At 35.8% G+C, this 25,670-nt stretch overlaps 1 protein-coding gene across 5 annotated transcripts in view; it reads right to left on the bottom strand.

Annotated features, from left to right (window-relative positions):
- Positions 1-25,670, bottom strand: part of POLK (DNA polymerase kappa) — a 73,206-nt gene that overhangs the window by 29,457 nt on the left and 18,079 nt on the right. For 2 of the 5 annotated variants that reach the window (XM_047088037.1, XM_047088055.1), the window contains exons 1-4: positions 22,601-22,666; positions 16,933-17,095; positions 10,267-10,386; positions 3,022-3,174 (exon numbers count right to left, since the gene is read on the bottom strand). In XM_047088037.1, coding sequence (XP_046943993.1) covers positions 3,022-3,174; positions 10,267-10,386; positions 16,933-17,067 — 408 coding nt within the window. In that variant the 5' untranslated portion in view covers positions 17,068-17,095; positions 22,601-22,666. Of the gene's footprint in view, positions 1-3,021; positions 3,175-10,266; positions 10,387-16,932; positions 17,096-22,600; positions 22,667-25,670 lie in introns of those variants that run through there. The other 3 variants (XM_047088046.1, XM_047088064.1, XM_047088072.1) reach the window with 3 other exon arrangements.

Genomic DNA, 25,670 nt, shown 5'->3' with positions numbered 1-25,670 from the left:
TGTTACATGACAGTAATAGTATAGAAAGTAATAGTATAGTATACTAGTATAGATTTGGAATTTGCTATACTTGGGGTTTGGGAAATTTTTCATTTACAACAAAAGTCAAAGGTTCTAATATATTGTCAGCCAAATTATATGTCAAAAATATAAGTGAATAAAGCTTAAAAGAACTTTGAAAATTACGTTTTATTTTTTCAGGCTTGAATACCCTTTTTGGTGAAACACTTTTGGTGAAAAAATTATGAAAGTCAGAAGGAGAACATTACTTTTAAATCTTGTTGATGATGATACCACACACAGTACCATTTCCAAAAAAATTTTATCACAAGTGACATCTTTGAAATCTCAAGTGAAAATTCAAAGGAATGCAAAACAGAATCTACCATATGAAAGGGATTACTTCAGAATAACATCAATTTGCCATTAATGGTTTTCAAATGGCATTTAATAAAAATCTTGATAGCACTCCAAACTATGCTAATCTTTGGTCAGTATTCTGGAACAGCAAATGCAGATAGCACTAGAAAAACAAATCAGTATGTTAAATATAAATAAACCTAATGGAATTGATATGAAAGCTAGATCTGTAGTAGAGCTGAAACAAAATTTATAATACAACTTCCTTTAACTTTCAGGTTTGTGTTAGGTAGACTACATGTAAATCACAGCCACAGTATTTTACAGTTCCTCCTATCCAAGGGTGGGCTCCAGTGTCTCATGCCAAGTGACTAGCACTGAGACTTGCTTTGATCAAAAAGATGTGAAAGAGTGACATTATGTGAGTCTTGAAGCCTAGGTATTATGAAGTCTGCAACTGTAGCCTTTGCTTTTTTGGGAAGCCAGCAACTGTGTAAAGATCTTGGGTTAAACTGCTAAATGATGATGATGTACCGTATGGACAGAGGAATGCTCAATGGCTGGAAACCATTCCAGCCACCTTGGCTGAAGGGCCAAGTATGTTAGTGAAGCCATTTTGGATCCTCCAGCCCCTGCTAAATAGCTCTAGACAACCTCAGGTAGAGTGGAGTTATCCCCATTGTACTCTGCTTAAATTAGAGAATCATGAACAAATAAATGGTGTCCACTAAGTACTTGGAGGGGTTTGTTATGCAGCAATAAATAACTGCCATGAGGTCTAACTATAAATCCCAACTTAGAACATTTCAAGGATCTACCCAATTCATCAAAAAAGAATTTTTTTTTTTAACGTTTATTTTTGAGAGAGAGAGAGAGAGAGAGAGAGAAAGCGAGCGCTAGTGGGGGAGGGGCAGAGAGAGAGAGAGGAAGACACAGAATCTGAAGTAGGCTCCAGGCTCTGAGCTGTCAGCACAGAGCCTGATGCGGGGCTCGGACTCACAGACTGTAAGATCATGACCCAAGCTGAAGTCAGACGCTTAACCGACTGAGCCACCCAGGTGCCCCAAAAAAGAATTCTAACTGTAACAGACTGGAATAATCAAACATGTGCTATCACTACCATTAATTTCTAAATATACTTTTATGAGTTTAATAGAACAATAGCAATTATACTTCAAATCTCATTAGAAGGGAAGTCTATTAGCTGAGCACACAAAAGCAGTAATCTTTGTTTAAATATGGCAAATAATCATTTTGAATTTGGAAATAATAACCCATTTTTAGGAGGACAGAATTTATAGGAAAGAAAATATTTTGCAGATCTAGCAATGGATTTAGCTTTAACATGGCTACAGTATGCGTTCGTGTATGTATATGTACACACACATAGATAATTTCACATAGATTATGATATATGTTCTTAAAAATAAATGCATTTTTTCAAATATAGGCTGATTATTTATAGGAAAAGGAAAGTAGTCTTGCAATAAACACTGTTTTGAAACTTCAATTGTTAGTTGTCTGCATACTTATGGGAGCAGAGATAATGAACAAACAGATTATAGTTTTATAATAAAACAGTAACTCAGTAGGAAGCAGATTTATAGCTAAGGCATTTGAAAGAGTTAGAAACAGGGTAGAACTCTCTTTGTTTCTCTTATAGATATGTTTTTTTATACCAAAATCCATCTACTCCAGGTGTTATTTCTAATTCCCCACACAGTTTTAGCCACATATAGCAATCCTGGCCATCTTTACCTTCTACGGTTAGGGTGGCAATGAGGGAGAGCAACATGGCAATCACAAAAGTTAAGATTCTAAGCCATGGGAAAAACTAATTATAGTCCTATTTTAATGAAGTATGTTACTCTAGAACTAAGGTTGGGAAACCTTTTCTGTAAAAGTCTGGATAGTAATTACTTTAAACTTTGCATATCATAGGGTCTCTGTTGCAGCTACTCAACTCTGCTCTTTTAGTATTATTATTTTTTAATCAGAGAGAGAGATAGAGAAAGCATGCACATACAAGCAGGGAAGAGGGGCAGAGGAAGAGAGAATTTTAAGCAGGCTTCATGCTCAGCGTGGAGCCTGACGTAGGATTCAATCTCACAACTGTGAGATAATGACCTAAGACGAAATTAAGAGTTGGCCACTCAACTGACTGAGACACCCAGGAGCCCCTCAACTCTGCTCTTTCAATGCAACAACAAATGGATGGCACGTGACAGAGTTCCAATAAAATTTTATTTACAAAAAAAAGGACTAGATTTGGCCTGCAAGCCACTGTGTGCAAGCCTGCTTTAGAATAACATTTCCTTTTCTTTCTTCTCCAGTTCTCTTTAACTAGAACAGTTACTTTAAAAAATATAATTTGCAACAGAAAGATACAATGTCACTCTACCATTCACCAGGTTTGTAATTTTGGGGAAGTTTTTAAACACCCCTCTCAGTTAGTTTCCTTGTCTGTCAAATGGAAATAAAAATTTCCTCAAGTGATGTTGAAAGGATTCCGTAATTGAGCACATATAAAGCACACAGAAAAACGCCCAGCAAACTGGTAAAGCTTACCAAAGGCTTCCCCTTCCCCCTTCATGAACCAGTAAGCTTTACTTGAATATGTTATGAAATTTCCTTTTTTGTCTTTGATCTTTACCTACTTACCAACATCATCATTGATCCTACAGCAATGGGTTTATCCTTCAGTTCTGGATTGTCCCTCATTTCTACAGCTGCATAGAAAGCATCCATGTCAATGTGCACTATAGTATTGTTCAGATCCCGGCTCTGTTCTAATTCCATTGCAAATCTGTCAACCTTAGTTTTTTAAAAAGTTAACATATTTTTAGTCAACATGATATCAAATCACCATAATCATAACATTAATCTCTCGTTTAGTAGGTATCTATCTCTGTCCATCTATCCATCCATCTTTCCACCCACCCACTGACCCACCTATCTGTGTATACATTTTTTTGTTGAAGTTTCTTTTTTATTTATTTAACTTTTTTTTACTTAATTAATCTCTACACCCAGCATAAGGCTCAAACTCACAACCCCAAAGTCAAAAGTCAAAGTCATATGTTCCACCGACTGAGCCAGCCAGGTACCCCTATCTACTTACACTTTATTGTTGTTTATTAAGGCTGATAATTGCTTCTATTTTCATGAAGATAGGGAGTTGATTCTCAAATATCTTACCCTACCAAGTCTTCCATCTCTCACTCACTACAATCACATAATAGGTACTTAATAAATATTTCTTGAATGAATGAAATATTGTAAGTGCTTGTATCAAATGATTCTTCTGCTTTATAAATTTGGACATCAACTAATGGTAAATAAAAGCTTCGGTAAAATAAACAACTCTCACTGACTCATAACATTAACATTTTAAAGTAGCAACAAAGGAAATCTACAACGAAAGATTATATACTTCTTTGGCATATTACCTTTATGCTGAAGAGTACTGTACAAGTGAATGTACAAATCATAATGTAAACATTCACTCTGTAGAACTGTTTTTATAAGGCTAAAATTTGGTAACCGTTAGTCAATACAAATCAAAATTGAAAATTTAAGCTACAATTTATTCTTTCATGAAATCAATATATACGTCAAATATAATAGCCAAGAAACTTATCTTTAAAGCATTTTTATTTCTCTAGAGAGAAAGAATTGGATTGATAAGAAGAAAGGGAAATGAAAGGAGGTAAAAATAACCAAAGTATGGCAGGCAGTAAGAAAAAGGTTTATGTAACAGACAGACCCATTTCCAAGTGTTCCTTTTTTGTGGCCTCTACTATAGAGGCTGAAGAGAAAAGAAGCTAAATATGCTTCCCAGCTTTCCCCGTAGCCGAGGGTGGTGGTGTGACCATTTTGATCTATGATCACTTTGAATAAGATGGAATACATAAGGAGCATGGAATAGTGGCTAGCAAATGGGACAAGTTTAATGAATGTAATCTCTTACTAAAGGATCAAAGGATAGCTGCACAGCAAAGGAATAAAAAACTGAGGGGAAAATAGATATAAGCAATAGGGGTAAGCTCTGGAATGAAAGCAATTTCCATCATGTGGAGATCTCTATAGCAGGTTTTCTCAAAAGTGGAAAGTTGCAGGGGTATAATTCAGTATTTCCTCCTCGTTAGACTTCAACTCTGCTTCCATTCTGGAGAATTTTTTTCATGGTCTTCCTTCTTAGCATTATAGTGACACTAGTTTCCCCACTAGCTGCAGGCTAAGACTGCAACTTCTCTTTTAGAAATAATCCCCTGAGGAGCACCTGATGGCTCAGTTGGTTAAGCGTCCGACTTGGGCTCAGGTCATGATCTCACAGTTCATGATTTCGAGGCCCACGTCGGGCTCTGTGCTGACAGCTTGGAGCCTGGAGCCTGCTTCGGATTCTGTGTCTCCCTCTCCCTCTGCCCCTCCCTGGCTTGCACCCTGTCTCTCTCTCTCTCTCAAAATTAGAAATATTAAAAGAAATAATCCCCTGAACCATATTTGTTTCCAGTTGGTTCCAGTGAACCTCTAGAGGGTCCGCTTCTGTTTAGGCTACAACTCACTGACATGCTCTGTGCCTTTTTCAGGCTGCTCCTCTGTCTAGAATGATCTTCCTCATTCTGTCATAAAGCCTTGAAGGGTCAGCTCAGATACCTCTCTGTGGCTTAATTAGCTCTCTGTCCTCCATGCCACAGAATTTAATGTTCCCTTAGTTGTTTTCCTGCCCTTATGGTGCACTTACTATATTAGATACTAAATTATGAGTTGTATCAGGATAAAGACTTGATTTGCCTTTAAATTCTTTTCTTATAAGAGAGAAAGAGGTGAGACTTATAGGAGAAAATACATAAATTTTACACTGATAAATATATATATTTTTTTCTGGTTTACAAAGAGGAAGTAGAATGTGCAGAAAAATTCTGCAGAAGGCTGATCTCATGCAGTGAGATACCTAATAAGTGGAACTTTCACATGACTCCAATCTATCATCCAGATTTAAAACAACTATTTTTTCCAGTACTTCAATTTTAAATTAGAGAATAGCATCCTAACATAAAAAAAAAAAAAAGATGTAGACAAATCATGGAGGCTAAATAAAAATAAGGGTGGGTTAAAAACTACTCTATTTTAATCCAGAAAATATACCTATGATAGGAATCGACTGAGAATACAGGCGCAGCATTTGAAGTATCTTAACCCATAAATATTGGAAAGGAAAAAGATAATAAATGGAAAGCAAACCAGGTGGAAAAAAGCTTTCCTTAGCCTCATATGTTAATTTTATGACAGTTCCTTCAGCAATCTATTATCTTTTCTGTGCTTCAAGCAAAAGTACAGTTGGCAAAAGGAAACCTCCCCACTGAGTGACTCACACATTCCGCTTTCCTCTACTCTCATTACTCACCCTTGTCTAAACACTTTTCTCTCTGCAACTACCAAATGCACACCACCCTGCTTTTCTCAAATTTCTTCTAATGAAATCCTCATTCATGTTTTCCATTCTTCTATTTTCCCTTACAAATAACTTCCATGTTCTGATCTGAGCCTCTCACGTGTATGTTATCCCTTTTGCCACAGTTCAAAACTAGTGTGTGTGACCATGGTTAAGAATAAGAGCTTCTTCTGGGTCTTCAGTTACATGATAAGGGGCAAGTTAACTCCCCTCATTCTTACTTTTTTTGAAAAGTGGGACTAAACCAATCCCCAACGATTGGAAGAATTAAAAGAGCTACTCATGTAATGTACTCATCCAGGGATATGATGGAAAGGGCTTCATGATATTACCCATAATTTTAAAAACAGAAGTGACATTTATTGAGTATATCAAATGTGTCCTATAACCACGGTGGCTAAGTGTACAGATTAGAATCAACACTTCTATGTTAACTCATTTAGTGATAAAAATAATTCTGAGATGGCAATTATTATTCCCATTTTGTAGATGAGGAAACTAAACTTCAGTAAGAGGAAGTAATCTGCCCTAAGCCATACAGCTGATAAATGTTAGCACTAGACCTATAAACCAAGTTACTCTAAAGGCTGTGCTCTTTCCATTATTTTATAATGCTTCCCTAAAATGGATCTTAAAAAAGTCTTTAATATTGAAATAACTTCAAACCAAACTCAAATAGTGTATTTTATATCAACATTATGCTTTATTTACTTTTTAAAAAAATCCCCTTTTTTGATTACATTCAGGAAACTGTTTCAGAAATATTGTTTTTCATTTTCCTGACTTACTACTACCCTAAATTGGTAAATAAACCCAGGTCCATAAAATCAGTTGTTAAAATGGTCAAAATGCACAGATTTGCTGTGTAGTTTCCATTTAATATAACATGGATGTTTGTCTATTCTTTTTTTTTTTTTTTTTAAGTTTATTTATTTATTTGAGAGAGAGAAAGAGAGAGGGAGACCGTGAACAGGACAGGGGCAGAAAGAGAAGGAGAGAGAGAGAATCCCAAGCAGGCTCCACAATGGCAACATGGAGCCCGATGTGGGGCTCGATCTCACAAACTGTGAGATCATGACCTGAACCAGAATCAAGAGTTGGACACTTAACCAACTGTGCCACCCAGGCACCTCAGATATTTGTCTATCTAATTTATGAATCCATGTTATAACAAGATGTTTTGGCAGCTACAAAAATGATTGTGCCTTTAAGAAGTCTAAAGAGGGTAGGATGGAGTGGGGAACACTTGGGTTCTGAATAAATACTCCGGGAGACTATAGAGGTTAGTTACCTCAGCTTGACTAACAATAATAGTTCCTACCAACATAGCATGCATACAAAAATCTATTATTTGGAAAATTCATGACACTGGAATAGAAACACATTTCCCATGGAAAACCTCTCTTACTCTCAGATCTTCTAGATTCCTTAGGATTTCCTCAATCCCCTCCCATTTACACAATTTCTTTTAAAGGAAGCTCAACAAGTGAAACAATTTAACAATCAACATAAAACAGATTTCCTGCCACTCCCCTTTCAAAAGATGTCAGAGACTCTCTCATGAAATAGTCACAAAAATTGTAACAAAATCTGAAGCTCTGTTACACAATATAAAGTATTTTCTAATACTTCAGATTATTAGCATATTTAAGGATTATGAGCTTTAAAAAGAGTCATGAACAGCAAAAAGTTCTTATATTGAATGACTCATATGCATTATATCTTTAAAGCTTTATAAGAGATATTTGTATAGATGATTAAAACTTACCAAAAAAAGGTTCTGAAAATAAATTGCCTAAGGATTAATATCAATTAAAAATAATGTTATTATACACAGAATGGATTTGTTTTAACTTGATGAAACAATGCTGAAATTTATGCGAAAGAAACAATGCATGAGAAAAAAATTTATAGAATCGTAGTGAAGGAACATATTAAACATATTATTATTATTGAATAACTAAAATTGCATGGTATGATAGAGGAAAAGATTCAACTGAGTAGAAGAGAGAATCCAGAAACAAATTCAAGTACAATGAGAATTTAGTATAGGAAGAAAGAAAGGGCCTGGGTGGCTCAGTCTGTTAAGTGACCGACTTCAGATCACGTCATGATCTTGCAGTTCATGAGTTCGAGCCCTGCGTGGGGCTCTGTGCTAACAGCTTGGAGCCTGGAGCCTGCTTTGGATTCTGTGTCTCCCTCTCCCTCTGTCCCTCCCCTGCTCGCAGTCTGTCTCTCAAAAATGAATAAACATTAAAAAAAATTAAAAGGAGAAAGCACGTGAGCTGACGTAATGTGTGCAATTTCTCTTTCACTTGTTCAATAGCAAATTACTTGCCTTTGATTTTTTTTCCTCATTCTTTCTTCTTTACTGGGGTCTAGAATATAGACTGGAGGTAATCCCATTTTGTAAACCAGGTAACGGTAACACTTAGGGGATGACAGAACAACACGATGTAGAACCTGGGTCCCTAAATTACTACAGTGAGCAGAACCACCCAATCAGTTGGGACTACTTATCTATTTTTTTAAATGTTTATTTATTTATGAGAGAGAGACAGAGACAGAGACAGAGCATGAGTGGGGCAGGAGCAGAGAGAGAGGGAGACACAGAATCCAAAGCTGGGTCCAGACTCCAAGTTGTCAGCAAGAGCCCAACATGGGGCTTGAACCCATGGAACTGCGAGATCATGACCTGAGCCGAAGTTGGACGCTTAACCGACTGAGCCACCCAGGTACCCCAGGAATACTTATCTATTATGTGAGAAAGAAATAAACTCTTAACTGATCTGAACCACTGTATTTTGGGATCTTGTGCCAGCTACTTAGCCTATATACTAACAATAAAAAAGGAATTCCCATAGGAATGAAATATTAATGGCTAATACAAGGGAAGACATTCTTTTTCTGTCATAATCAAAGAAGGTGCAAATTAAAATAACCATGAAATAATATTTAGACACTACCAGCAAAAACTAAAGGATTGATAAAATTAATAAAATTTAATTTGAAACAAGTATGTGAGGAAACTAGCACTCTTGTGTTGAAAATGTGAAACTGTACAAACTTTGGTGAAAATAACAGGACAAGAGTACAAAGATATGTAAATAAGAACAATCATCGCAAGGTTATATATAAAAACAAAAAACTGAAACCCATGTGGGATAAGGCAAATAAATTATGGTACCTCCATACAGTAGAATGCTATGAAGCACTAAAAATGCTAATTTTGGGGGTCGTCTGGGTGGCTCAGTCAGTTAAGCGTCTGACTTCGGCTCAGATCATGATATCGCAGTTTGTGAGTTTGAGCCCCACATAGAGCTCTGTGCTTCAGCACAGAGCCTGGAGCCTGCTTTGGATCTGTGTCTCCCTCTCTCTCTGCCCCTCCCCTGCTCGTGCTCTTTCTCTGTCCCTCAAAAAATGAATAAATGTTAAAAAAATTTTTTTTAAATGATAATTTGGGAAGGCAAAAGCAAGTGATCTTTCTTTATGAGAGGAGACCACTTATCACATAAAATAAAAAACTAGCTTGTGCTCTAGGAAAGCATATATGAAGAAAATGACACATTACAATTTGGCAAAGAAAAAAACATAAAGTTTGGCATCTGTGAACTCTATCACGAGAAGAAATGTGTGGCCTAGATCAATATGATTTTATCATCATGTTACAGCCTAAACTGCTTTGTTAAATTGAATCAGATTTTGATAGAGGATAAAAACTGTCTTTAAAAGTAAACTTTATTTAAAATTTTTTTTTTAAATATATAAAAGTAAACCTTAGGTTTACCAGCAAAACCTTGACTATTTTGAGTTTTCAATCTACTACATGATGCCCTGCAGTGTTGCTCTACTCAAACTCTTCTCCTGGAATAGCTTTTAAATACCAGAGGAAACTCTTTTGAGTATTTATTCCCTGAAGATACTGGAGAAGCCAAAAGCCTCCAAATTTTTAGAAGTCTGGTGTTTTATCTTAAAAATTCATGCACCTTTGGCATTCTACCCTAGTTTTGGTACAACACAATTATGTTTTAAATTGCTTTATAATTTAATTAGTGAACATGTTCCCCTAAATCTGTTTTGCAAAATCAGCATTGAAGAAAACATGCCACATTTATCTTGTGGCCTTTTGTAGCTGCAAAGTATGTATATAACAAAAAGAACATAAGCTTTGGATTAAATCCTAGCTCTGAAGCTAGGCAAGTTATTTACCCTAATTAAGGTTCCATTAACTCTTCTGTATAATGGAGGTGACAATACCTAGGTATGGGGTCTTTATGTAAAACAGTAGACCAATATTTAACAAAGTATGCATGTTTGTTAAATTTTATGCTTTATAATATAATGAACATTTACATTTTACCTTGTTTTCAGTTGTGACTTGACCATGATGCATTTTAACTATCAATACTATTCTACCAAGCTTTCACTTTCTTTAGCAATTAAATTAATACCTGTAATTGTGCTTTCCTTAGCTGTTGGCTGGTAATTTGAGCTTTTTGTTGCATCATATTTTCAATTCGTTGGTTGACTTGCTTTTCTTTCTTGAGCTCATTTCCATAAAATTTGGACCCCTTTGTAAGAAAACAAAACAAAGCATAACAAAGTGTCAGAAGGAAAGCATCACTGTAGTATGTATAACCATGGTACCTAAGTGTATAGACTAGAATCACAATTACTGAATTCAAAACTTAGCTCACTCCTTGCTAGCTGGGTGACCCTAAAACTACTAATCTTTCTATGTCTCAATTTCCTTACCTGCAAAATGAATTTATAGTTACCTACATCATAGGCTTGTTGAGACAGTAATTATACGCTGCAAACTCTGAGATGAGTACAGATCGGGACTCAGAAAATAACAATGTGTCCTAGACAGGATCCATGGGCATATCCAAGCCCTCAGTCATTTGGGTTATCAGTTATCTCCTTCACTTTTATGTAAAAAGCATTTATAAAATTTTGGGGCACCTGGGTGGCTCAGTCGGTTAAGCGTCCGACTTCAGCTCAGGTCATGATCTCATGGCTCATGAGTTCAAGCCCGACATCAGGCTCTGTGCTAACAGCTCAGAACCTGAAGCCTGCTTTGGATTCTGTGTCTCCCTCTTTCTCTGCCCCATCCCCTCTTGCACTCTCTCAAAAATTTTTTAAAAAAGCTTTTACAAAATTTTAATGTTAGTCGTTAAAGAAAATGTAGAAAATCACTTTTAGAAAATCACCTATCATCCCATCACTGAACATAACATCTATTCATTCATCAGGTTGATGAATTTTTTTTAATGTTAATGTGTTTATTTTGAGAGAGAGAGAGAGAGAGAGAGAGAACAAGAGCAACTGAGTAGGGGAGGGGCAAAGAGGGAGAGAGAGAGACAGAGAGAGAGAGAGAGACAGAGAGAGAGAGAATCCCAAGTAGGCTCTGCACAGTCAGCAAAGAGCCTGACCAGGGGCTTAATCCATGAAACCCTGAGATCATGACCTGAGCCAAAACCAAGAGTTGGACACTTAACCAACTGAGCCACCCAGGTGCCCTAGGTTGATGGACATTTAGATTATTTTTATTTTGGCTTTTATGAGAAATGCTGCAATGAACATTCATATAGACATTTTTGCATGGACATATGTTTTCACTTTCCTTAGATACCCAGGAGTGGAATCTCTGAGTCATATGGTAACTCCATTCTAAACCTTTTGAGAAACTGCCAGACTGTTTTCCAAAGTGGCTGAACCATTTTATAATCCCACCAGCAAAGTATGAGGGTTCTATTTTTCTATTTTTATATCTTTAGTGAAAAGTCTATTTATATTTTTTGTCCATGTTTAACTAGGTTGTCTTACTAACAATTTATAAAAATTCTCTTTATATTCTGGATGTAAGTCCTTTATCAGGTAAGTATTTTGCAAATATTTTATATTACTATGTTGCTTATCATTTCATTTTATAATTGTGTCTTTTGAAGTGCAGATGTTTTCAAATGTGATGAGTCTAACTTGTCAACTTTTTCTTTTACTGACTGTGCTTTTATTGTTATATCTAAGAAATGCTTGTCTAACCAAAAGTCTCAAAGACTTTCTCATATCTTCATTAAGTTTTACTGCTTTGGCTCTTATATTTAACTTGATTTTGAGTTAAATTTGTATATGGTGTGAAGTGAGGGTTTAGGTTCATCTTTTTTTTGCATGTGGATATCCAGTTATCCCAGCATCATGTGCTGCACAGATGATCCTTCTGCCTTGGTACTTTCGTCATAAACCAATGAAGTATCAATGCAAAGATTTACTTCTGGACTCTTAATTCTACCCCATTGTTCAATATGTCTAGCCTTATGACAGTAACACACTATCTTGATAACTGTAGCTTTATAGCACATTCTTAAACAGGAAAGCCAAAGACCTTATTGTTTGTTCCTTTTCAAAATTGTTTTCACTATTTTAGGTGTTTCACATTTCCATATAAATTTTAGGGTCTGTTTATCAATTTCGGCAGGAAAAAAAGCCCCTTGAATTTGGATGAAGAATTACACTGAATCCATAGATCAGTTTGGGGAGAACTACCCTCTTAACGATGTTGAGTCCTCTCATTGTTGAACATAGGATGCTTTCATTTTTATATCCTTACTTTCCCTCAACACACTTTTGTTATTTTCGGGGTACAACTGTTGCACTCCTTTTGAAATCCGTAAGAGTTTCTATCCATAAACATCATGTTATTTGTGAAGAGATAGTTTTATTTCTTCCTTTCCAATCTAGATGCCTTTTATTTCTTTCTACTGCCTGACTACACTGGCTAGAACTTTCAGGACTATGTTGAAGAGAAGACATGAGAGTGGACTTCCTTGTCTTGTTCCTGATTTTAGGAGAAAAGTGCATTCCTGGAATAAATCCCACTTGGTCATGGAACACAATCTTCTTTTTATACTCCTGGATTCAGTTTGCTAACATTTTGTTGAGGGCTTTTATATTTACAATGATCTATAATATTCTGCTTGTTTGGCTATTGTATCAAGGTGATACTGGTCTTATAGAATGAGTTGGCAAATGTTACATATTTCTTCATTTTCTGGAAGAACTTGTGGAATACTGGTATTATTTCTTCTTTTTTAAATGTTTACTTATTATTTTTTTTCTAATGTTTATTTATTTTTGAAAGAGAGAGAGAGAGAGAGAGAGAGAGAGAGAGAGAGAATGAGCGGGGGAGGGGCTGAGAGAGGGAGACACAGAATCTGAAACAGGCTCCAGGCTCTGAGCTGTCGGCACAGAGCCCAGTGCTGAGCTCGAACTCATGAACTGCGAAATCATGACCTGAGCTGAAGTCAGATGGTTAACCAACTGAGCCACACAGGTACCCCAGTATTATTTCTTCTTAAGTGTCAGATAAAATTCACCACTGAAGCCATCTTGACTTGTTTTTTTTTTTCTTTCGGGGGGGGGGGGAATGGAGATTTTTAATTATTGATTTAATTTCTTTCCTTATTAAAGGTCTATTTAGATTTTCTTATTTTCTTGAGTCAGTTTTGGAAAACTTTAAATTTCTAGAAATTTATCCAATTTATTGGGATTTGTTTTAAAATACTCCATCTTCTACCTCCAAAATTCAGTAGGGAGGGGTGAGATAGATGAAACAATATTTGCAAATAAGTTGATGTCTGATGATGCTGGGTGATGATTACCCAGGAATTCACTTTAGTATCTCATTTTCTGTATGTTTATAATTTCTGATAGGGGCATCTGGGTGGCTTAGTTGGTTGAGTATCTGACTCTTGATTTCAGCTTAGGTCATGATCCCGGGGTCGTGGGATCAAGCCCCATCAGGCTTTGTACTGAGCATGGAGTCTGCTTAAAATTCTCTCCCTCTCTCCATCTGCCTGTCTCCTGATTCACACTCTCTCTAAAAAAAAAATAAATAACAACAAAAAATGTTTCTGATAAAAATTTTAAAGAAGTTGCATTTCTGTGAAGCAGTAACAATTAGAAAATTTCAATTCAAAAAAGATATTTATGATGAACTCCCCAACCCCCCACACTAGAGGAATATATATTATATAAAATATATAAATATTTTAATATATATTGGTATATAAAATATATATAAAGTATATATTTTATATGATAGATACATATCAATCAGATGATATGTATATATAGTTCTATGTATGTATATACAGCTGATCTTTGAACATCATGGGTTTGAACTGCAGTAGGCCAACTCATACATGGACTTGTTTCAATAAAAACAGTACAATACAGGGGCGCCTGGGTAGCTCAGTTGGTTAAGCATCCGACTTCAGCTCAGGTCATGGTTTCATGGTTCATGAGTTCGAGCCCCTCATTGGGCTCTGTGCTGGCAGCTCAGGGCCTGGATGGAGCCTGCTTTGGATTCTGTGTCTCCCTCCCTTTCTGCTCCTCCCCCGCTCACGTTCTCTCAAAATAAATAAACATTAAAAAAAAATCTTAAAAAAAAAATAGTACAGTACTGTAAATATAATTTTTCTTGCTTACAATTTGTTTAACGTTTTCTTTTCTCCATCTTACTTTATTATTAAAGAATACAGTATGTAATACACATAATATACAAAATTTGTGTTAATCGACTGTTTATGTCACTGGTAAGGCTTCCAGTCAATTGTAGGCTATTAGCAGTTCATTTTCAAGGAGTCAAAAGTTGTACATGGATTTTCAATTGTGTGGGGGGGGGGGCAGTGCTCCTAACCTTCGCACTGTTCAATGGTCAACTGTATATCACATAAAACTTATATGGAAGAGCAAATGCTCTTTTTAAGATATTCTTGAAAAAGAATAAAGAGCAAAAAAAGAACTTGTTCTAGCAGTTGTCTAGACTTACTAGACATTACTGGAATGCAGGTCATGTTGTAATGATATAATAACAAACAATCCAGTGGAACAGAAGAAAGCACTGCAGATCAGTAAGAAATGATGATCTAGATGAACTATTTAATAAGTGTTACTGGGACACAGAGAAGAGAGAGGAAAGATAAAATCTGGGATGACTTAAATATTCTATTTCTTAACCTGAAAACTAGGGTCATAGGTTTTAATTCTTTTTTTAAGTTTTAAGATGAAAATTTCAAAAAAATCTCAGAGAATACAGATTAGTACAATAAACACTAAATAAAACTATCACTGAGATTTAACATTTTGTCTTATTTCCTTCACTGATTTTTTTAAGTAAACTGTTTTAAAGTAAATTACAGATATAATGACATTTAGCTATTCTATACAGTGTTTTAGTACGCATTTTTAAAAATGAGGTCATTTTCCTAGGTAATTATAATAGCATTTTCAAAGCTAATAAAATTAACAATAGTTCCTTAATACAATCTAGTACCCTGTCCATATTCAAATTCCCTTAACTGTTCCAAATATATTTGTTCAAACCAAGATCCAACCAGGGTCCATATACTATGTTTGCTTACTTCATCTCAATTTTTTTACTTTTAAAATTTTATCTATATTTTATACACTTAAAAAATTATTTTTCCCTCAAGGTTTTATTTTGGAATTTCTAAATCTTCCAACATTTGAAGGAATAGTATAAAGAACACCCCTATGTCCTCACCTAGATTCATCAGCTATTAATATCCTGATACATTTAGTTTCTCCCACAATTTCTAGGAATACACAATACACACACCCCCACTCCAACATATGCACTTGCACAAACATGCATGCATACACACACACTCCTCCCCCTCTTTTTGGTTAAACCATTTAAAAGTAAGTTGCTATAGATACCAGCATGCATTTCTTTAAAGTAAGTATATTCTCTTAAATTTTACACCTTTCTGAAGGGTACTTATTTCATAATATATAAATAAAACAAAAAAATATTAGAAGAAAATATTTATGACCTTGGAGAAAGCCATACGCAGTTGACTAATTCAAGTACATATGAAAAATCAAACAAGGTGGCTTTGTCAGTTAAGTGTCCAGCTTTTGCTCTTGGCTCAGGTCATGATCTCACTGTTCACTCCATGCTAACAGCACAGACCTCCTTGGTATTTTCTCCCTCCCTCTCTTTGTGTCCCTCCTCTGCTCATACATCTCTCTCTCTCTCTCTCTCTCTCAAAATAAATAAATTAAAAAAAAAAGGCAAACAGAAAACTTCTGCACAGGATTAAGTATCATAAGCAAAATCAAAAGATATACAATAATCTAATGGAAAATTGTGCAAATGACAAGAAGAGACAGTTTGTAAAAAGGGAAAATACAAGTCGCTTGTTAAACATGTGAAAAGATGCACCATCTCACTTTTCATAGGAGAAATGCAAGTTAAGCCTACACTACATTACTATAGATAGGAAAATCCAAAAGCTTAGTAACACACTGGGCAGGCATGGTTGCACATATATTGGCAGTGAAAATTTAAATTGATACATAAACTATGTAGGGCAACTTGAGCAATTCATAAAAATTCCATATGTGGGCCACCTGGGTGGCACAGTCAGTTAAGCATCTGACTCTTGATTTGGGCTCAGGTCATGACCTCGTGGTTAGGGAGTTCAAGCCCCGGGTTGGGCTCTGCGCTGTCAGCAGAGCTTGAGATTCTTTCTCCTTGCTCTGCTCCTCCTTCCCTTGCGCTCTCTTTCCAAATAAATAAACAAACACTTAAAAAAATTCCACATGAATATATCCTTCTTTGTTATCTGTATTTGGTGGAATAATTCTACTTCTACGATCTCTTATAATTTTACCTGCACATATGTAAAGTTGTGAAAGTTGTAAAGGTTATTCACTGTCATATTGTTTGTAAAAACAAAAGACTAGAAATGATGTATAGGTTCATAAATGAACATTCCGTCTGGTTCAATAAATTATATCTACACATGCAGGCATGAAAACTGAAGATCTTTATGGAAAGATCTTTATGGAAAGACCTCCAAGTTACATTACTGAAACACATGCATATAATGTGTACATGAAGCAGGAAAACTGGATGGCAAGAGGAAGAGCAACAGAACAGAAGGGAGATTATTCCATACCCACTTGTTGTAACAAGATACATCAAAATATTAAAAATTACAATAAAAAATATTTACAACTTATTTTCTTTTAAACAGAAAGTTAAAAAGCTACTAAATTAATGATATCAAAAGAAACAAACATACCCTTGTGGCTTCCATTATAATCTTATTAATCTTCTCTTTATCTAATCCTTCCATTCCAGCTTTATTATCATTAAGTCCCATCCTAAGCAGAAGGTCATCTTTGTTGTTGTCATTCTTCTCCTTGATGCTATGCATGGTATAAACTTAAAGGTTTTTTTATTACCTAAAAAAACATACAAAATAAACACTGCTTTTCAAAGCATTCATGGTGAGGAGGTGGACACTTAAAAGTTAAGATGATAATAAGCAAAACAAGAAAAACATTTAAGAATATAAGAATTGTTAGCCATTGAGATATTGTTATTTTTAAATATTTATTTACTTATTTGGAGATTGAGTGTGAGTGGGGGAGGGGCAGAGAGAGAAGAGAAAGAATCCCAAGCAGGTTCTGCACTATTAGCACAGAGCCTGACGCAGGGCTCGAACTCACGAACTATGAGATCATGACGTCAGCCAAATTAATCAAACCTCAAAACAACTGAGCCACCCAGGAGCCCTGAGAAATTATTATTATTCAGAGTTTAAAATTACTATCCCAAGATTATTGTACTCTCAGAAGGAAGAAAATGAACATTTCCTGCAAGTTTTGAGCCAGCCACTCACTATGCTAGGCACTTTACGCTTGAATCTCACACAGTAGCCCTACCCTGAAAGGTAAATTTTATTACCCCCAAAATAAAGAGAGAAGAAATCTGAGTCTTAGAACATATCTACTGACATAAATATGCTAATAAGTGACAATATCTGTATTGAAACCCAGACTTGAGTCCAAAGTTCATGTTTTTCAGATATTAACATACTGTATAGGAAACAAATATGAAATAACACTTCATCTACTAAACATGTTAAGTTCAGTGGCATTTATTACACTCTGTATACAGAGCTCAATTTCTTTTTTTTTTAATGTTTATTTATTTATTTTGAGAGAGTTTGAGAGAGAGAGAGGGAGCAGTGGAGGGCAAGAGAGAGAGAAGAGAAAGAATCCTAAGCAGGCTCCGTGCCAGCAGCACAGAGCCCAACGTGGGGCTCAACTCACAAACCATGATATCATGACCTAAGCTGAAACCAAGAGTCAGACGCCCAACTGACTGAGCCACCCAGGCACCCCCAGAACTCTATTTCTTAAGGCAGTGAAAAAAATACAGACAAAATAATAATCTATTCACTTCTGGGAGATTAATACATTTTATAATGTTATGTCACATCTAAGGTTAAGAAAAATCCTCTCAAATAATAACTCTTTTTTTATTTTTAAGTAAGCTCTACACCCAACATTGGCTTGAACTCATGACCCTGAGACCAAGAATCACGTGCTTTACCAGCTAGAGCCAGCCAGGCACCCCAAATAATTCTTTAATATCTTTAAATAGTAATTTATTTATTTATTAGTTTCATATTTATTAGTTTTTAAAAATATAACCATGCAACACAGATTTGCTTATTCTCATAGGAAAGATAGAAATTGGAATTCAGGAAGGTTAAGTGAATTGGCCATCATAAGTCTGCTAATAAGCAAAAGAACTGGGATGTGAATCTAAGTCTTCTTCAAGTCTAGTACAGCTGCCATAACATCACAGCTGCTTCCAATTTGGAGTGCATGTATGCTATAAAGAAATGACCAGGTAAACAGCTGTCATGAACCTATAACAAATTAGGCCAGTGATTTCTTATTTGCATGATTTAGAGAGGGTTCATTTATTCTACGCTGTTGAGGACCTTTTCTTTTCCTTTTTTTTTTTTTTAACTTGACATCCATCACCTCACATACTTACACAATTTCTTTTCTTGTGATGAGAGCTTCTAAGATCTCATCTCTTAGCAACTTCCAAATATACAATACGATATTAACTACAGTCACCATTCTGCACATTATACCCCCATGACTTACTCATTTTATAACTGGAAATTTGTACCTTTTGACCACCTTTACCCATTTCGCCTACTCCTACCCCACCTCTAGCAACCACCAATCTGTTCTCTGCATCTATGAGTTCAGGTTGTTTTTTTGTCTGTTTTGATTCCATGTGACATAAATAAATTCAAAGGTCTGAGAGTAGGAACCAGACATCAGTATTTTTAAGGCATGCCCAAGTTATTCCAATGTGCCCCAAGTATGGGAACCACTGGTGCTATTGTTTCCCAGTACCCAAGAGAATATAGGCTAGTTTTCTGTTTTTATCGTTTGATTTTTCTCTTCAACTATCACATTCAACTTAATATCACCCTATATTTTGTCTCATGCTTTAGTAATCCAATTACTTTTCATTTTCTAATAAAACTGGTGAATGTAATTCATTCATATTTTCCCAAACCACCACCATTGAAGCTTGAAGATGTTGAATGCACAAATCTTACATTTAAGCTGTCTTCTCCTTTAAAAACTGAAATGTATAAAAAGAACAGAAACATTTATGAATGCCTACTATTTCACAAAGAATATATTACTTAGCCCAAAAACTCTAGGAAGAATTGCTTTTGGTCCCTAATTGGGTCAGAAGAACTGGGTTATTATTAGCAACATTGGCAACAGGCAAAGTTGTGAGATAGGTAAAATTAGTTTTCAGCTACCTTCCTGTCTTGCTGATGCTCAATTACCAAGCCTAGTTTCATGAGGATAGTTTACTATCCTCTATATGTTAAGAAGTTCCAAGTTTATAGCTGCAGTCCAAATGCCCGTCTGGTATCCTAAATTTAACATGTCCAAAACTGATCTTCTCATCTGCCTCCATCACTCAAACCAGTTCCACTTGCATGCAGCCTTCCTCATCTCAGTTCAGGGCAACCCTCCAATCGCTTCCAATTCCTCATGCAAAGAATCTTGTAGTCATACTTAACCTCACTCTTTCTCATACACCACACATCCAAATTGTCGGCAAACACTATGGACTCTGCTTTCAAAACATACTCTGAATTTAACCACTTCTCAATGCTGTCATTTCTTTCACTCTAGTCTGAACCACCATTATCTCTTGCTTGGATTAATGTAATAGCCTCTTAAATAGTGTGTTTCTGCCCTCCATGCAGTCAATTATCAACACAGTAGCTGAAACGATTCTTCTAAATCACAAGGTAGGTCACAATCACTCCTTTGCTGAAAACTGTACAATGGCATCCCATCTTACTCCAGAATAAAAGCAAAGTCCCAACAGAATCTGGATCCCAATTACCTGTTGACCCTCATACCTGTCTAATACTCTCCCCGTTGCTCACTACTCTCCAGCCACACTGACCTCTTTGCTATTCCTCAAATCTGGTCAGTATATTCTAACCTTGAAACTTTTTGCCCTGGCTATTCCCTTCCCCTTTAGGATTCTTCAGCTAGATACCCTATTGACTAAATTCTTTCAAGTCTTGCTTAAATGTTACCTTCTCAGTGAGGGGCTACCCTGACCTCCTTATTTAAATTTCAACCTGATTAGTACCTCCCACCCCTTCTTCCCAATGCCCCATGTTTTTCATAACTCTTATCATTTCCTAACATAATAAACATAAATTTACATACTTATTATGCTTTTTATCCATCTCTCCTGTGAATATGGATGCTCCAAGAGGACAGGGTACTTTGATTTTTGTTTTTGCTTTACCTGATATACCCCAAATGCCTCAAACAGTGCTTGACACAGAGCAGGGGCTCAACAAACAATCTGTGGAATGACTGAACTCAGTCATTTTTTTATATCATTTTCTCATTTTATATCATTTTTATATCATTTTCTCATCCTTTTATTCACATAGCAAGGTTACATAGTTATATTAAAAGACTGTGAGAAAAACTACTTTTCTGGAGTTAATACATTTATAATTTCTTTTTTAATGTTTATTTAATGTTTATTTATTTGCTTATTTATTTTGAGAAAGAGAGAGAGAGAACGTGTGAGCAGGGGAAAGGCAGAAAGAAAGAGGGAGGGAGAATCCCAAGCAAGCTCCACACTGTCAGTACAGACCCTGATGTGGGGCTCAAACTCATGAAACTGTGAGATCATGACCTGAGCTGAAATCAAGAGTCAGACACTCAGCCAACTGAACCACCCAGGCTCCCCTTTTTCAGAGAGAGGAGGGGCAGAGAGAGAGGAAGACAGAGAATCCCAGGCAGGCTGATGCACAATCTGACACAGGGTTCAAACCCACTTACTGCAAGATCATAACCTGAGCAGGGGCGCCTGGGTGGCGCAGTCGGTTAAGCGTCCGACTTCAGCCAGGTCACGATCTCGCGGTCCGTGAGTTCGAGCCCCGCGTCGGGCTCTGGGCTGATGGCTCAGAGCCTGGAGCCTGGTTTCCGATGCTGTGTCTCCCTCTCTCTCTGCCCCTCCCCCGTTCATGCTCTGTCTCTCTCTGTCCCAAAAATAAATAAACGTTGAAAAAAAAAAAATTAAAAAAAAAAAAAGATCATAACCTGAGCCAAAACCAAGAGTCATACACTTAACCAAGTAAGCCATGCAGTCACCCTTAAGGCACCCATAAAATTCTTGTAATTTTCCCTTATTTCAATAGTAAATATGTAAGGACAGCTATATGAGTTAAACAACCTTCCATTTCATAAGCCTTATTTTCCTAAGGTATTGGATAGTTATATTAATTTATTAAAACTTTGGGGACGTGTATTACAATATAAGAATATTCTGAATTTAGGGGTGCCTAGGTAGCTCAGATGGTTAAGTGTTTGATTTCAGCTAAGGTCATGATCTCACGGTTCATGAGTTTGAGCCCCGCGCCGGGCTCTGAGATGACAGCTCAGAGCCTGCAGCCTGCTTTGGATTCTGTGTCTCCTTCTCTCTCTGCCCCTCCCCTGCTTGCACTCTCTGTCTCTTTCTGAAATAAATAAATATTAAAAAAAATTTTTAAACAATATTTTGAATTTACATGTTTGAGTTTACTTGCTATGTTCCATTAATATTCAAAAGATTCTAGTTTATATTTATTCTTTGGGAAATTAAGTTGCCTTGTTAAATTTAATTTCTGTGATTACTTTCCAGTTATATCTAAATGTACAAAAAATTATTGGAGAGAGTTAATAAAACATACTAAGTTTCAGTATATTTTAATTCCTATGAGTTCCTTTTAGTACTATCATTTATGTCTCTGTGGTGAGCCTACTTTTGTTTTTATTGCTTAGTATTTGTTATTCTCAAATTTCTAGAATCTCTCATTAGTCCTGGTTATCTCTATTCTCCCTATTAGTTCTTACTTTAGAAATCCATAAATTGAAAGAGAGAGCTAGCTCCCAGCAGAGATGATCACATAATATTCACAAGAGATGCACAAAAATTATGATCACAAAGTATTTTCCATATTTTTGTGGAAGTGAAATTTAATACTACTTTAAATGGCTCTCTGGGACACGTAGGTGGCTCAGTTGCTTATGTGTTCAACTCTTGATTTCAGCTCAGGTCATGATTTTGCAGTTTGTGGGATGGAGCCCTGGGTCAGGCTCTGTGTTCACAGTGTGGAGCCTGCTTGGGATTCTCTCTCCCTCCTCTCTCTCTCTCTCTCTCTCTGCCCCTCCCCAGCTTGCAATCTTTCTCTCTCAAAATAAATAAGTAAACGTTAAAAAAAAAAAAAAAGAAATGATATATTACATCCTACATTATAGGAAGGAAAATATTTAATAACAGAAAAAGGTGTACAAAGTATTATTTTCCTATCCTGGAAAAATTATCCTTTCACTTACCCCCTGCCACATTGTTCCAGTGTTTTCTTTTTTTTTTAATTTCTTTTTCTTAACGTTTATTTATTCTTGAGACAGAGAGAGACAGAGCATGAATGGGGGAGGGTCAGATGGAGAGGGAGACACAGAATCTGAAACAGGCCCCCGGCTCTGAGCTGTCAGCACAGAGCCCGACGCGGGGCTCGAACTCACAGACTGTGAGATCATGACCCAAGCTGAAGTCGGACGCTCAATTGACTGAGCCACCCAGGTGCCCCATGTTCCAGTGTTTTCTTGATATATTCTCCATATTATTTCTTGATCCATTGCTGCTGATTGTTTCAGTTTCCTATAGCTCTAACTAATCTACCACAGGTATTTAAAACATTGTAGCAACATAATATTCTTCAAATGATATCTTAAGTAAAACCTCAGATTTTTCCTTAAATCTTTGTTCTATGGATGCTATGCAGCTCTCCTAGAATTTCATCATATATATTCTATCACTAATGTAAAAGAATAAACAGGCAGCTTACAGAAAAGGGAAAGTTAATAGTGATCTCCACTTTTTTGATTCAAACTACCTAGAAGCATCGGAGCGAACACTGATATGTACTGAAATTGCTATCAACTCCAAGACTGCACTAGCAGTGTTCAGATAACAATTGCTATGTTTCTTTTTATTTTATTGTAATTGTAAAAATAAACATATAACATAAAATTTACCATCTTAAGCATTTTGTAAGTTTACAGCTCAGTAGTGTTAAGTACATTCACACTGTTGTGCAATCAAATAGTTGTTTACTACTGATGAATTTTAAAAGGTGGTTTCCGTATGAAGCCAGGCTCTGAAAATCATTCTTATTATGTTTTCTGCCTGATCTTATATATTCCTGAAAACCATAAACAAAAAACTAAACATCCAGAAAATACTATTCCAAGATTTGCCAAACATGAGGAAATAATATCAGCAAGAAGTTGTGATTTTGGAGTAATTAACCCAAAATGATTTAAAACACACTTTCCCCTAAACCTAATAAATCAAAAACTCCATATAACCTGACTTCTGTTAGATCATACTGTTAAAAGGACTTTCATTTTAAAACAGTAATAATCCATTTGTTAATGACTATTAACAAATGTTATAACAAATGTTATAAAAATACATTTAAATAGATAGGATATATAAAGAATATCTGATACCAAACAACAGTATCTGGAATTTATATCCAAATCAGCAAAAATAATTATTCTTAATTGATGAGATGATTTCTCATCCCTTCCCAGAGTTATATGCTGTAACTGGAGGGGAAGGAGAAATAATGATTTGTTTTTAGTGACAATTGTTTTGAAGGTTCAAATAACATTAAAAAGTAAGGTCATGAAAGGGAGTATAGGTTAGAAAAAGTTGCAAAACATTGACATAGAATAATTTATTACACTATCATCTGTTACATAATGAGTGATTTATTTTAGCTAACGAGAGCTATAACTCTTGTTAATAAAGGGAAAAAGCAGTCCAGATTAACTGTTACCTATTTTTTTCTTAATGAGATCTAAATATACTGCTTATTTTAATGTACAGTACTTAATGAAAAGAGTTCAGTGCTAAGAGACATTTTGATATAGTGCAAAAAGTATATGCTTTGAAGCCAGATAGACCTGGACTGAAATGTCAACTCTAAAACTTAACTAGTTGTGTCTTCCCGGGAAATTTATATGATTTCAAAGTGTATGAATCTTGGTATCCTGTTCTGTGAAACTTACTTCCAGGGGTTGTTGATGATTAAGTGTGTGATATGTAAGGGTCCCTAGCAAAGTAAACACATACTAAGTAAGCATGCAATAAATGTGGTTTCTCTCCTCTCACTTTCATTCTTATTTATTTCTCTACAATGTGATCAATGTGGCTGCAAATACGGGCATGTAATTGATTGAGAAATCATAGAAAAAAAACAAAAAAAATGTTCATGACTAAATAAATGACAAGTGAAAAAAATCACACACACACACACACACACACACACACACACACACACACACACAGCCACCCGAGTTTAGGGAACTCAAAAGAGCAAATGGCACCCACCGCTTGGATCTTGTGATATTTAGTGAACCAACAAGAGAATATTCTTCATGGTTTTTAAGGCTTTACCACTGACATGATCCTAATATTCAAATCAAGGTACTAGGAGTTACATTTCAGTTTACTTCAAGTCAATGAAGACAATATTAAGATAAGCAAGTCTAGACACATATGAAATTTCAACATTAATGCCTAATACTTAGTATCATACTTAACTGTATGAATAAACTCTCATCATATGTTTGGCATGACTGATAAAAATCACATATAGACTATCTACAATATGCACAGAAATGCTTCCTATTAATGAAGCTTGACAAATAATTTTTAATGTAAAAAATTACATTAATAAACTTCTAAGAATAAATCAAGTTTCAGAATAAAATTTTACTTTTTTTTTACCTCTAAAAATTTTTTTATATTTATTTATTTTGGGGAGAGCACAAGCAGAGGAGAAAGAGGGGGAGATAGAGGGGTAAAGAAGTTCCAAAGTAAGGTCTGCACTGACAGGCTGACAGCAGTGAGTCCAAGGTGGGGCTTGAACTCATGAACCGCTGGTTCATGACTTGAGCTGAAGTTGGGCACTCAACCAAGTCACCCAGGTGCCCCTTCAGAGTAAAATTATAAATTAAATCCCAGAATATTCCCAAAATGATCTTTAGAACTCTACTTTAGAACATGCACATTTTGGGGGCGCCTGGGTGGCTCAGTCGGTTGAATGTCTCACTTCGGCTCAGGTCATGATCTCGCAGTCCATGAGTTCGAGCCCCGTGTCGGGCTCTGTGCTGACAGCTCGGAGCCTGGAGCCTGCTTTCAATTCTGTGTCTCCCTCTCTCTCTGCCCCTCCCCCACTCATGCTCTGTCTCTCTCTCTCTCTCTCTGTCAAAAATAAATAAAAACATTTAAAAATTAAAAAAAAGAACATGCACATTTAAAAAAATATAAATATATGCTAAATGTTTATATAATCAGATTTTAATCCCTTAATCTAATTCCTCAATCTAAAAA

The sequence above is a fragment of the Lynx rufus genome, unplaced genomic scaffold (genome assembly GCF_022079265.1).
Source record: "Lynx rufus isolate CCGP_SWC_20201006 ecotype Redwood Valley unplaced genomic scaffold, mLynRuf1.p SCAF_1, whole genome shotgun sequence".
Taxonomy (NCBI): Eukaryota; Metazoa; Chordata; class Mammalia; order Carnivora; family Felidae; genus Lynx; species Lynx rufus.
Note: the sequence above shows the minus strand (reverse complement) of the source record. Positions and strands in the feature narration are given on the sequence as shown.